The sequence below is a fragment of the Tympanuchus pallidicinctus genome, unplaced genomic scaffold (assembly GCF_026119805.1).
Source record: "Tympanuchus pallidicinctus isolate F22 unplaced genomic scaffold, pur_lepc_1.0 scaffold31, whole genome shotgun sequence".
In the NCBI taxonomy this organism is placed as follows: Eukaryota; Metazoa; Chordata; class Aves; order Galliformes; family Phasianidae; genus Tympanuchus; species Tympanuchus pallidicinctus.
In genome coordinates this window covers 6,303,090-6,316,225 of record NW_026294749.1, presented here as the reverse complement: position 1 = coordinate 6,316,225, position 13,136 = coordinate 6,303,090, and the positions used below count along the sequence as shown (strand labels likewise).

At 36.8% G+C, this 13,136-nt stretch overlaps 1 protein-coding gene across 1 annotated transcript in view; it reads left to right on the top strand.

The window, feature by feature from the left end:
- Nucleotides 1–9,633, top strand: part of LOC128087817 (orofacial cleft 1 candidate gene 1 protein homolog) — a 41,658-nt gene extending 32,025 nt beyond the window's left edge. The window contains exons 6-8 of the mRNA XM_052697733.1: nucleotides 1,160–1,246; nucleotides 4,218–4,301; nucleotides 9,061–9,633. Of these exons, the coding sequence (XP_052553693.1) occupies nucleotides 1,160–1,246; nucleotides 4,218–4,301; nucleotides 9,061–9,275 (386 nt within the window). The 3' untranslated portion in view covers nucleotides 9,276–9,633. The remainder of the gene's footprint in view (nucleotides 1–1,159; nucleotides 1,247–4,217; nucleotides 4,302–9,060) is intronic.
- Nucleotides 9,634–13,136: the final 3,503 nt, after the last annotated feature.

Genomic DNA, 13,136 nt, shown 5'->3' with positions numbered 1-13,136 from the left:
TTGCGACCTCAAGGTAAAGCAAATTTTCAGTTCTTGTACTTACTACACTGAAGGAACAGAGACTGACAGTCAAAATGTGCCGGTCTAGAAATATAAATTAAACCTAGTTTCGTATCAAAGTTTCATTTAGTCTCTGAGAAGGAGTTGCTGTTTGGATTATTTTTGATCCTAAAACAAATATACTGCAGACTACTGTAGTGTATGCCGGATGAGTTAACACCCTCATGCATTTAGCTCTTACGTATTAGCCCTGTTCAAAGAATTTTACAATTTGTTATGGACTTCATTACCCTACATTTTTTCTCTATTTAGTCATAATTTACTGTTCTCGAAGACGAAGTGAACATAAGGGTGATTTTAATAGAGCAACAATTTTCTTGAAGGAAAAACATTTTTTAAGAGAAAGCTCATCCCTTTCCCTCTTGTGTAAAAAAGAATTGTTTTGGTTGATAGTACTGAGAGCTCCTCCAGGCAGCTAGATGCTGTGTTGGTCCTTGATAAGTCTAACAAATGACTTTTTTTGGTGTGTGAACTTGATTAGTTTCTAAAGAGCAGATACAACTAGCTGTTGAAATGGAAAGTGCTAAAATGAGTGTTTTTACCCCATCAAAACCTTGGATTAGCTACCTAGCCCAACTAAACATTATTGCTGTTCAGATTAATGAGGCAGTTTTCTAGTATCTCCTCTGTAATTAAACACTTCTGTGGTTGACTACAGTATTAAAGATGCACCAGACGTTGAAACCTCAGTGGTGAAATTTAAAACTGTTGAAATTGGAGGGGTCAGCTGTGAAACACAAATTCATCTGCAGTGTGGGTAATTCACTTGCAAAATGAGTTTCAAGAATAATTTGGCTTACGTTGGAGATGTTGAATTTTTTTATCTTTTTCTGTCATTCCATCATCTAAATTTGAGAATTTTTCTCATTAGTTTTCAAGTAAAAGTAACATAAAGTGCACTTGTTTCCAGAATTACCTTTTCTGACCTTTCACAAGATGATAATTGCAGTACTAGTAGACTTAGAAGACTTGTTAAAAAAATTAAGCTTATAAAGTAGCAAAAAATGCCCCTTTGCTTGCTGGTGTCGATTTCAAAATTAACATTTTGGTTCATGTGCTTCTAATAATCGCTGACCCTTACTTCATGTGCTTTCCACAGGAAATGAGTACAGCAGAAATTACTTTGACCTACTGATGGATGAGGAAATAAACCCAAGGCAGTGTGGGATGGAGGTCAGTGAAGAAGGTGAGGCAGAATTAAGTATGTAATTTTGGTGTCAGAATATTCTTTTCCATTCATGAAAATGAGGTGACAAAGATCACGTATGCAGTTCCATTTAAATATTGAGGTTTACAATTTAATTTATAAGTCTTACCTGCTCTGAACATGATAGGCAGTATGCATAGTCTTTGATCAAGGACAGTGAGTTAATGGACAGGTAAAAGTGAGGCGGTGCTGTATTCACTCTCCCACCATAGCAATAATAATAAACACTCCAAGAAAACTGTCTACACCATGTTCTCTTTAATTAACATACTTAGTCTACAAGTGAATACTAAGCTGCAGGTTTTGCAACCCAAAGCCTTTGTTAGACAACAATTTTGTTAATAAGTTGAACGTCTGTTTGCTTAACAGAAGAGAAACCCCAGTGTCCAGAGTTCCCAGCATAACAGGAGGCCTCTTTGGGTTTTCTTTTTACTAGTTTAGCCAAGATATTCAGCTTTGTTGTCTGTTGGTGATAGCAAGGAGTGGGAGGGTGTGATTGCAGTGCTGGGAGAAGTTATGCATAGGTATGAGAGAGATTAACCAGGAGGTGTTGCTTTTTTTCCTGTGCACAGAGGAAATTCTCCTTCACTTTTAGATAAAAAAAGGGTGGGAACGGGCCTGCCTGAATTTGCGTGGGCTTAGGTAAGAACATCATCATGGTAATGAAGTGCTCAGCTGCAAACTGAATGCTTCGGCCCAGCTCCCGTAGTTAAGCCCAAACCTCCTAATAGCATGTGAGACTGATTTCTAAGTTTCTACCTCCCCAACTCTTCGTTTTGTCAAACTTTGTGCTTATTTCTACTGCAGAAGCTCTCTAGACACACAATTGTAGGCATATGTGGAAATAAATTGTGTAGGTATGAATATTTGTCTACTGCAGAGTCTCAAAATGAGTCACTTTGGAAATTTGTGGGAAAATTTTATTTGCGTAGATACCAAGATTTAAATTTTCAGGCAACCACGTGTGACAGAAAAAAAAACACACTGTAGTGCACATCAGTAACTTGGATTTCTGTGTACTGGTGAAAACAAGATGATTATTTTAGTTTTATTGAGGGCAAATTACACCTAAACCTGTAATTTTTCTATCCTTTGTGTAGAACAGCAGTGATCTTTAGAAGTCAGCTTTTGGCTCAGAGTTGTCAAGTGAAAGATTTTTTTTGTCGATGCTGCCTTGGTTCATCTTATGAATAGGATTCATGAATCATGGTCTGCTTTGTACCCAGAGAATGAACAGTGGATTAGATTTCTGTATCCTTGTGAATGTGCCTAAAAGCCGGCACTGTAGAGTGCTGACACCAGGAATACAAGGTAGTACAGCTTTTGTTGGGAAAAAACACTCTTTTGGCCATGTAAGAACTGCTGTACACATGTAATCTTTTTTTTTTTTTTTTTTTTTTTTTTAATCTGGAAGAAAGCTTTAAGAAAGTCCAGACAAAAATGTATCCTGCCAGACTTGAGATACATGTATGGCTGACCCTTGATGCTCTTCCTTTTTCTTCCCTGGCAAAAATCTCACTCAAATCTAGGGTAAGGCCTGCTTATTACAGACCTACTAGTGACAGTACTGGCCTCAAGTTAGTCGTGTTGGCATTTTCAGAGCAGTTAAAGTGCTCTATTGACCAAGCATCAATAGATGGCAGGTTGGATGTGGGTGCATTTATTTGAAATCAGTGATGCATAACTGCATGTCATGAATGCAAGCATTATAGAAATAAATAATTTTTTGCTCTTTTTCATCTCTAGTAAACTGTGGAGAAGAGAATTCCATTCTTTTATCTTACATTTTCTAGCTTACTTAGTTTTTTTTTTATTTTTCATAGAGCCTTTTTGCTCTGCATGTTGAAGACAAAACACTGCAATTTTAGGTGAATTTTGAATTGCTTTCTTTTGTACAATCCACTGTGGAATCAGACAGAAAAACAATAACAGCTCTTCAGTAACATAATAAAACTTCACCAAAATGTAACTAAAGCCCCCCAATTCCTAATTATTTGAGTGGGACTGTAATATCTTTCTTTTCCTGGAATAATGTCATTTATAAAACGCTGATTTTTCTACATTATCCTCCTAAAATCTGTAGTATAATCAACTCAGAGCCAGTGAAATGTGACATGTGAATGCCATAATGTCAGTTTCACAGTCATTTGTACGTCTATGAATCTGTCCATCCCTTAGTTTGACAACAGACATCTCAACAACTCATTATCACACATACTCATGAAGAAGCTACTTCCTAGTTTCTTTTTTTCCTCGCAGAATAGAAGTTGTATAACTAGAACTTATTTGTGTGTACTAGATAGAATAAAAACGGATCAGAACTGAAGTCTGGTCCAGGATGGTCATACTCTTAACAGGAGATACATACAATTTCCTTCTCTTTCCATCCAGGAAAAAAGGAACATATGTGTCCAGGACCCTTGCTCTGTTTAAAAATCTGCAGATGTTATTGGGAATTTGAATGATTATCCTGTCCCAAGATGAAAATTCATAGTATATTGTAACATCTACTCGTGCTAGATAATGTGTTAGTATTATGGACAGTAAGGTAAAAATTTTAATAAAGATCCAAAATCATATTACAGAAGAAATGAGGTACTTTGATTTTTATTATGAGTAAAATAGAATTCACCTGGCAATTTGAATATATATAATCAGTTCAGCAAGTCTATTAGCAGAATTAGCCAGTTTCAGTGCGGACTAAGATATAATGTTGATCACCTTTGAAAAATGTGCAATTATATATTTTTCATTTTAAAATGTCTTTCATAACTCAGAAGAAAATGACATCTCTGCTATGAAGCTCTACACTACAAAAAATAATGTGTTTCTTTTGTATTTCTTTATCTTTAGACTTTAAAATAAAGTTATCTGAAATACTGCTGAAAGAAGCAAAGAAACATTAGATGTCTCACTATTGTTTTGCTGTTGTTTGTTTTTGTTTTGAAAGATGCTGTGAAAATTGAGGAGCAAATCCTGTATGGTAAAATGATGAAGCTTCTGGATGAAGCAAGCAAGATAATGGACTCTCAAGGTAAATATATATATATATATATGCATTAAAATATATGCATAAATGAAAAAATTCTCTTGAGACTGAATGAGAGGAGGAGAGTGGTAATCCATCCCTTTGAACTCAGAAGGAAAAAAAGGACAGTGATTTCACTGTGAGACTGTAAGATCTCTTCCCCCAAATGCTTTTGTTTGAGTCCCATTTATGTGGTTTTAAGCATAACTTAGGTGGTGTGCTTTCTTTATGCTACTTCACTCTTGCTAAATTCCATAGGAATGAAGACTGGAAAAGTCCTTGCTTACATCCTCAAAGCTAGAAATCTGAGTCTTTTTTTAAGCCCATAAATAAGTGAGCTGTTCTTTGGACTGCATGGTACTTCCTGTAATATTTCTGTTATATCCAAAACATGCTTTGTCAGAGGAATAAAGTAGGCTGTTGCCTACAGCACTGGAGGTCCAGGAACTTGTTTCCTGACTAGATTGTGAGTCAGTTTATTCTAGAAGAGGCAAACTTTTCATTTGCCTGGGGCTGCAAAATCCCTTGATTTGCCATTAGTCATATCAGTAATATATTTGAAACCCATTTTGTCTTATTTTAAATGTAAGGAAAATAAAATACAACCAACATATTCATGCACGTAGCTTAAACTTTAATCTTTAACACATTATTAGGAAGTCCTGGACTGATGCATGTTAACTTCAAGTTCCACATTGCTGAGAAAGCTTATAGCAGTGCTGCAGGTTGTGTGTTGCTTTTGTCTTATAACAGCATGCATTAAAATAAAAAAAAAATACTTGGCTGTGGTGAAGTCAATGTTAATTCTGTAGGAAAGATGGACACTGTCTTCTTCTACCAATATTTATGGCATTTCATCATCTTCCATAGCCTTATCCTCCAAATATCCTTGTGTGATTTAGGAAAATGTCTTGATGTCATTTACAGGCCGCCCCAGGTAAGGTCCAATATCCTTTCAATTAGCTTTCTGAAAGTTTGCTGCTGTGATTTCCCCTAAATTCATGGGAGAGGGTCAGAGAAGCTGCTCTGGACAGCAGTTCATCTCACGTAACACATTTGCTTCTCAATTGATCAGACTAATCACACCCTAGAAGCAATTCTTCACTTGCATTTGCCTCTGGAAGGATCTTGGAACCACCTTCCCCTTGACCAAAGCCATCTGAATGTATGTGATGTGCACTGAGATGATGATCTCCCCGTAGGGCTCCTGTGAGGGTGGGTACATGGAGCTGCCAGTTTTAATTCCAGGGCAGGCAAATACACTAACAGCAATGTCTTATGTTCTATGGGCATGCCAGAAACCTGTGCCTATGCAAGAATGGAGTGAATGTGGGAGCTGCAACAGCCTGCTGCCATCTTGTCTCAGCACTTCTATTTCATAAAAAGAACCATGTAGACATCAGAAGTAGTGCTGTGGGAGAATGTTGCACCCTTTCCCACTTGAATTTATTAATGAGGCTCTTTATGGCTTTGGTGAATAAAATTCTGAGAAGAGCAGAATTTTCTTGAGTAAACGAGGCTTTTGCAGTCTTCACCTCTGTGTATTTGTATGGAGATGTATTTATTTCTGCCTGTCTGTTTCTCACTTTAAATTTATCTGTTTTCCTCTTCCGAAACCTTTTTTTTTTTTTTAACAGAGAACAAATCTCACAGCTCTGAGTTCCTCACCAGTTTTATGAAAATGGGCAGCTGAGCAAAACAGACAAATCTCCATTGATGGAAAAGCTAATATGAGAATTTGACCCTAATTAGACATCTAAAAAATTGTAGAAAACTGGGTTTCATTTGATTCCACTTTTATAGAGAAGCTTCTTTTTTCCATTTGACCACTGAACTGAAAAATCACGTAGTCATACAGTCCTAATTAATAGATGATCCCCAAAGGAAAAGAAAGAACATGGCTCTCAGAATTTATATCATTGCATATTTACAGCATTTTGTCTCTGTTGGTCACTATTGTGGTACATGTTAAATCAAATTATAATCAACCTAAAATGTTGATTGTCTGCTTTTTAGAGAAGATGTAGACTGTACATTTTTTATCTAGGAATAAAGTCTGTTAAACAATATAAAATGGTGTTTCATGTATGTCTAAATGATGCCAGGTTCCACAGAATAGAAAACATTTTTATTACATTTTTCTTTGAAATCAACAGAAAAATCAAAGCAAAATGTTTTGTAGGAACTTAGCTGTTTGATAAATGAGCCTTTGGTATGTTTTCTTTTTATTAAATAGTGTTCCAGAACCAAGCAGCCAAAATGAATTTTCCTTGTGGAGTTTATAGGTGCTTCATGCATTCAAACTTGCACTGAGTTGTAGTAAGCTGGTAAACCTGTCCTTTAAAGACCCAACTCAGAACACAAACCACTGCTATCCGATGAACAAATGTAGGAGTAAATTAAGTTAAAAGCAGCCAAGCTAACACAGGATAGATTCTTTGAATTACATCATAGCATCGATAAATAAAGCCTTAATGAAAGAAGAGAAATGATTTACATTCTATTGAAGGTATGACTTGTGCCATTAAATACAATCAAGGCAATCAGAAGTTTGACACAGATGCTAACATCTCAAAGAATCCAGCTTTTAATTAGTTTATCGACCTATCAATGAACTTCATTTCAAATTTTCAGCCATTTCCTCCTGCGCATATAAATCAGTAACATTTTTAGCAGTGGCTAATTTGGTCAGCAAGGAGGTAGAGACTTTCTTTTTTGTCAAGCTTTGGACAAAGGCAGTGGTTGGAGCCTTTATCAGCATGATGCTGGGTCAGTTCAAATCTGGAGCAACATATCGGTGACCAAGTTTCAGATGCTCCTTTGTAAAATAGCATAGAAGGAGCTACCAACCACATTGTCTCCTTGTCTCCAGCTCAATTTTTCCAGTGGTGCTTAAATCATATGTGTCTTTCCATCAAGTAATTTTCAAATCTGAGCCATAATTTATGTTTGTATTTTTAGCAGTTATCTCTCTTGGAAAGGCTTTAGAAAATATTCTCTCTCTTCTTTAGTTCTTCTTCCACAAAACAGTCAATAATGAGCTCACTGTCTTCCACCAAAGCCAAATCCACTTGATAGAGTTCCTCACAACAGTGATAAGCACCAAAAGAGGAAGGCTATGTTGATGAATCGCTGCATGGTTGCCTTTGCAGACTGAATGCTTTTCTTCCTTTTTTTGATATATGAAGACTTTCTCTATCTACACCCAGCAGATCTGAAATGGGAATGTATTGTCCTCCCAGGATGTAAACTTGCACTGCTCCTGTGAAAGCAGTAAGGCAACTGATTTATACCAGCTGAGCATATGGCCCGTTGTGTCAACACAGTATGGAACAGGCAATACTGCATCCTCTGCCGTTGGCAATGTTTTCATTTCCAGTGCTTCCTGGATTTTTTTCTGTGCTAGCCAAACCTTTAATGTTACAGTAAATTTAAATGTAAACATCTTTTTGTTTTTGCAGTTAATAGTTGTAGGTCAAATCACTTTTCATTAGGCTTGTAAGATACTACATGAAGAGATTCTGTGTACCCTAAGGTAATGGTTTAGGTTGTTTATATCTACTGTACACTTCCCCCAACGTGATTTTGAATTTGTATCCTGTTGTAATTAAATAAAAAAAAAAAACTCTACTTCCTGTGTGTTGGTGGCACTGAGGTGATTTAAGTGCTCAGAAGGCTCAACAATTAAAGTCATTAAACAATGAGTAGTGCACAAAACAGAAAATTTTAATAGCCTTAGTTTTATCTTTCCTTTTCTGGTCTTCATTAAAGAATGAGGGACATCAAAGCAGAGGGAGAAATAAGTCTTTTAACTGCTTTCATATCTTAGGGTAGGGAAAAAGGAAGGCAAATAACTAGATATGTCATTTTGTTGTCGAGAAAGGCAAGAAGAACTATAAAAACATGCACTTATACACAGAAATATGAAATCAGATGTGGACAACCTGATATCTGTCATATCTTAGTGATCCTGATATGGAGAAATGAGCAAAAATAATTGTCTTTATTATCTACGAGCCCAACTAATGTTTATACTGCAGCAGATATCAATGAGAAGATGTGCATTTTAAGTAGCATGTTGAATTGCAGTGAAAAAAGGAAAGTTTGTCTGTAAGGTCAGCTTTCTGAATTAGATTTATTTTTTATGTACATGCAGCACTTACCCTTTGGTTCTGTATACGTCATAGCAGTGAAATCAATGGAATGATGTGGGTGAGAGGAGAACCGAACCCAATTAATTAGGTGGGAGCTGTGTGAACACACCTGGGGGAGGAATCTGATCCTTCAGAGTGAGTGGGAGGAAGATGAAATGCTTGGTGTGGTTCTGCTTAAGCCTCCCTTCCAATTGCAGTTATTCCTAATCTTCCCCAGGAATGAAAACCAAAGTCACTCCAAATCAAAATTCTTCTATGGGAGAGTGAAGTGACCATGGATTTCTAGAGTATCCTTTTTGAGCTTCTTAAGGCACAAGCTGTGCCTTTATGCTGACTTTGCTCTTAAGGATAGTTTTCCTGGTAATGGTATTTGGAATCTGCCACCTGCTTTATTTTTACTTATTTATGCTGACTTTGCTCTTAAGGATAGTTTTCCTGGTAATGGTATTTGGAATCTGCCACCTGCTTTATTTTTACTTATTTCTTTTAATTTTGTGGTATGAATTGTTGTCTTTCTATTTTGGCAGACCAAACATTGCAACCAAGAAGTACTAATTGATGTATGAAATCTCATTTGCTAAGAGAGATTCCACCACTTTTGTTTCAAGCAGCCCCTGTCACCAGTGAAGATTCTTCAGACTCTGTGATGCCTGTCAGCTTCAGTAAGACACGTGACCTTCACAAGGAGCTTGAAGATGAAGTGATTCCTTCATATATCGAACAGTTCGAGAGAGATGTTCAGGATGACATAATTATGTTTGGCAGCTTTTCACTGGAACAGGTCAGACTTAAGAACTATGAGATAATTTTATCGCTGTCTTCATAGCCTGATGCTGGCTTGTTGACCTTGTACACCCCAATTCTATTTCACTGCCCAATGATACATATATTGAAAGAGAAAAAGATAACCCATTTTATCAGCTTGCTTCATGTCACTGGAACTCTGCTTAGCTAATAGCAGAGCCTTTGTCTTTGTCTCTATTTCAATGTGAATAAAACCAGATTGCTTTCATTGCTCCTTTACTTAATAGTAGGGTGTTCCTTACTGCAGTATTGCAGTTGAGTTTCAATCAAGAGTCTAAGCTTAGGACATCTTTCTCTGACAAATTTAACAGAGGCTTATTCATCTATCAACAAGGAAGTTCAGATTGGAATCCAGGAAGGATTTATGTAGCAATATTTATTGTAGAGAGGCTACAATTATTCCCAGTTTATGAATCTGTTGTGTTTTTTCAGAGTGCCAAGGCTTCCTGTGGTTTTCTTTTTGTTATTTCATAGTTTGAAGAGACACGGTTGGGTTCATGTTGACAAAGACACAAGTTTTCAGGGCTGAAACGATACTTGTGGGCACCTAACTACCATTTATCCCAATGAAAAATCTCATAGCAAGACTAGGGGACAGGCAGAGAGATTAATTGATGAATCTATCATTTTTAATTAGCAACATGAGAACAGCACACTGGCTCTGATGGGCTTAAAATAGGCTATCCAGTGACTAATGGTGATCTAAGCTTTCTTTTATTTTCAGAGAAAGTTTTTAGAATTTTTTCATTGCAGGACCAAGCCTCATCATTGCCTTGCTGATGTTTGTGGGGACAAACATCCTTCCCTCTAAACCCTAGTGTGGCTGTATTTCATTCTGGATTTCATTTTCATTGCATCATGCATGGAAGGTGATTTGGGAAAAGTTGTTCAGGAACATGAATAGGCAAAAAATATCACCTGCTTCATGGGGCTGATGTAGTGACAACCTGGGAACAGTTGAACTTTGTGGATAGCAATTTTCCAGAAGACTTTATATTATATCATGAGTTTTCATTTTAAGTTCGGGTTATTCAGATGCCCCCAAATATTTGTGAGTCTCTGTAGCATGTGAAAGAACACAGTAGATTTGTCAGTTCTGTATTTACCTTCCTTCTGAACATAGTTATTGGGAGGATCATTTAGACACACTTATTTCATTTTTATTTTGTTTGGGAAAAAAAAAAAAAAAAAAGGAAAATCCTTATTTAAAGTGATTGAGCTACTCTACCATCAGGATAAGTTCTATACTTGCAAATGGATACTCAGTGCTTTACACTGCATATAAAAGATTGTGAATGACTGTTTTCTGTCCCTTGTTCCCCAAAATCTCTGACTTTAGCTGTCCAAGTGCTATTCAGGAGTTCAGTCATACTGGCGTGGTACAAGATGTCACATTCGCATTGCACAATGCTGAGTATTACAGGAGGATCACTATAAAATCTATATTGGCTTCTACCTCATTGGTTTATATACCCATCCTTATCTTGGAAGCACACAGAAATGGGACATTCAGTTGCTTTCAACAGGAAACAAAAGATGACGTTGGAAACTGAGGTCGCAAATATGCATGTCTGATGTCTTACTAGTATTCCAATGCACATAACAAAAATGTGAGCACTCTCTGGTCTTTAATGTACCTTCTGTGCATGGTGTGTGGATCAACTTTTGTAGTACTGCAGTGCTGAGTACTTTCTCTAGCAGTTGCGAGATTGGTGTTGGAGTGCTGTCCTATTCTTTAGAATCTGCCACTGCTATCTTTGGGATAATTCCAATTTTTGCTGCTTGATTGTACATTTATTGGTTTGAAAAAGTATTTAATTCACTCTGTGGTATTTACTTTGTATTGAGGAAAAAAAAAATCCTTCCCTTCCATCTGCAGGTTTAGTGAGTAACAGATGTACTTTAGCCAGCATAATTTATGATTAGTTAATTTAATCTGCCACAATGACATAAAGTGAGCCTGAAACAAGCTTCTATCAATTTTGCCGTTAGAGGTAACATAATATTTTCAAATGTCTACCAAACTGAGTAATTAACCCTCAGGCTGAGCGAAGGAGTCTAATAGACATCTCTCACATTCCTTTGCTTTGACAAAATGAAAACAAGAAGTGGGAGCCCAAGGGTTAAAAATAACAAATGATAGTTTACAGTGCATGAGAATGGTTTCATAACTGAGGTTCAGAAACACACCTGAGTTAACTCTGCTTCTTTTTAAGCTGCCAAAAATGTCCTCCAATAAGGCATTTGATTTGCACTTGAGCTTTGTCGGCAGCATTGGCACAAGAAGGACATCCAGGCATTAACTCTCTACCTTATGGTTCAGTACTCTTCTCCTCTGCTTTTAGCTTCATCATAAATGAGTGGCTTTTACTTAAATACACGCTCAGTATGTGAGATCATCATGATTAAAAGTTTTTGAAACAGCTGATGCATTTTCTGTATGGGGATGAAAAAGGGCTTTGCAAGATTGTAGATCTGAAACTCTAAGCTGAATCTTTGTTTAATATTCTGTTTTGTGAATGTGAAAGCTGATAGCTGAGGTCAACAAGAAAAACATAAGGGGAGATCTAATACTTTGTTGTAAAGAAACATTAAGCAGATATCAATATTTGATTAACAAACACATTGAAGTATAGTAAGTTTTGAATGCAGTTCTGTTTCCTGCGGTCTAAACTGCAGCCTTAGAGATTTCAAGAAGTGACATTTGCTTTTAATAAAGAAAAATGAACAATATTAGAAGAAAATCGTAATTTTGGGACAGTGTTCCAGATGCAACCAAAGCAGGCTATGCATTACCATGAGATAATGGAGAAATACATGCTTATGGGCAGAACTAGATTGTATGGAGTAGAATAATGTACAGAGGAGAGACCTGACATAATTCTGGCTTAATGTGTTTGATTAAAGAAAAGATGCTTTCAAAACATGTGAGACTGCTGAGAATGTAGCAAACACTGGAGACTGAGGTGAAACTGTACTTGGTGACAACACAATCTTGCCAATCCTTGGCTCAAATACCGTGGAAAAGTACCAGCTATAGGATTTTCAGCTGTTTCTGAGCAGAGACAATAAAAGTGACAACTCGAGCTTATGTGAGTTTTCTTAGAAGTTGAAGAGTGGTGCAATTTTAAGGACCAATACTTCCTCAGCCATTGAGGATATCTATTTCTGGTTGGCCATCATCTTCCTATGTCTTGCCCAGTGTCCTTGACTAAGTACGTTTTGTCTTCAACTTCTGTCTTTCTCTGTAGAATTCAGATGCTGCATTTAATCCTCTGTGCTGGCATAACGCCTTGCAGGACTTGACCATTACAGCCATATAATCACTTTTCATATATGTCTTCAATAGAAATTAATGAAGAATCTCTGGAAGCAAAGTGCAAGTTTTACTCTTTGGTATCAGGAGCTGAATGGTAGGAAATGAGATATTTATTGCAGGTTGGATAATAGTATGATGTTGCCTTTCATTGAGAGATTTACCTTTTGGTTAAACAGCAGTTAATGCCTCTGGGCCTTAGACCTAATATTCTTACAGGGCTAATGTCATCATCCTTGCCCTGTCAGAGAGATCAATTTATATGATGATGTGATTATTAGTTTTCCATTGATTAATGCTGGATAATGTGGGTAAATTTGGTGCTGTGAAAGACAACGATGTATCTTCCCTCTAACAAATTCAGTGGAATAAGGCCTCAGTCATATAAAATACAAACACACATCTACTTGCGTGTTCTACACCCTTGGATAATGCTGTCATTTTTATCCCAATGGTATCTACAGACCTCCCCCTCACTAAAGCTGTAGCCTGTTAAGTATTGTACCATCCTGTGTGATCATCTGTGTGAATATGATGCATGTGTGAATATATGCACCTAAAAGCAAT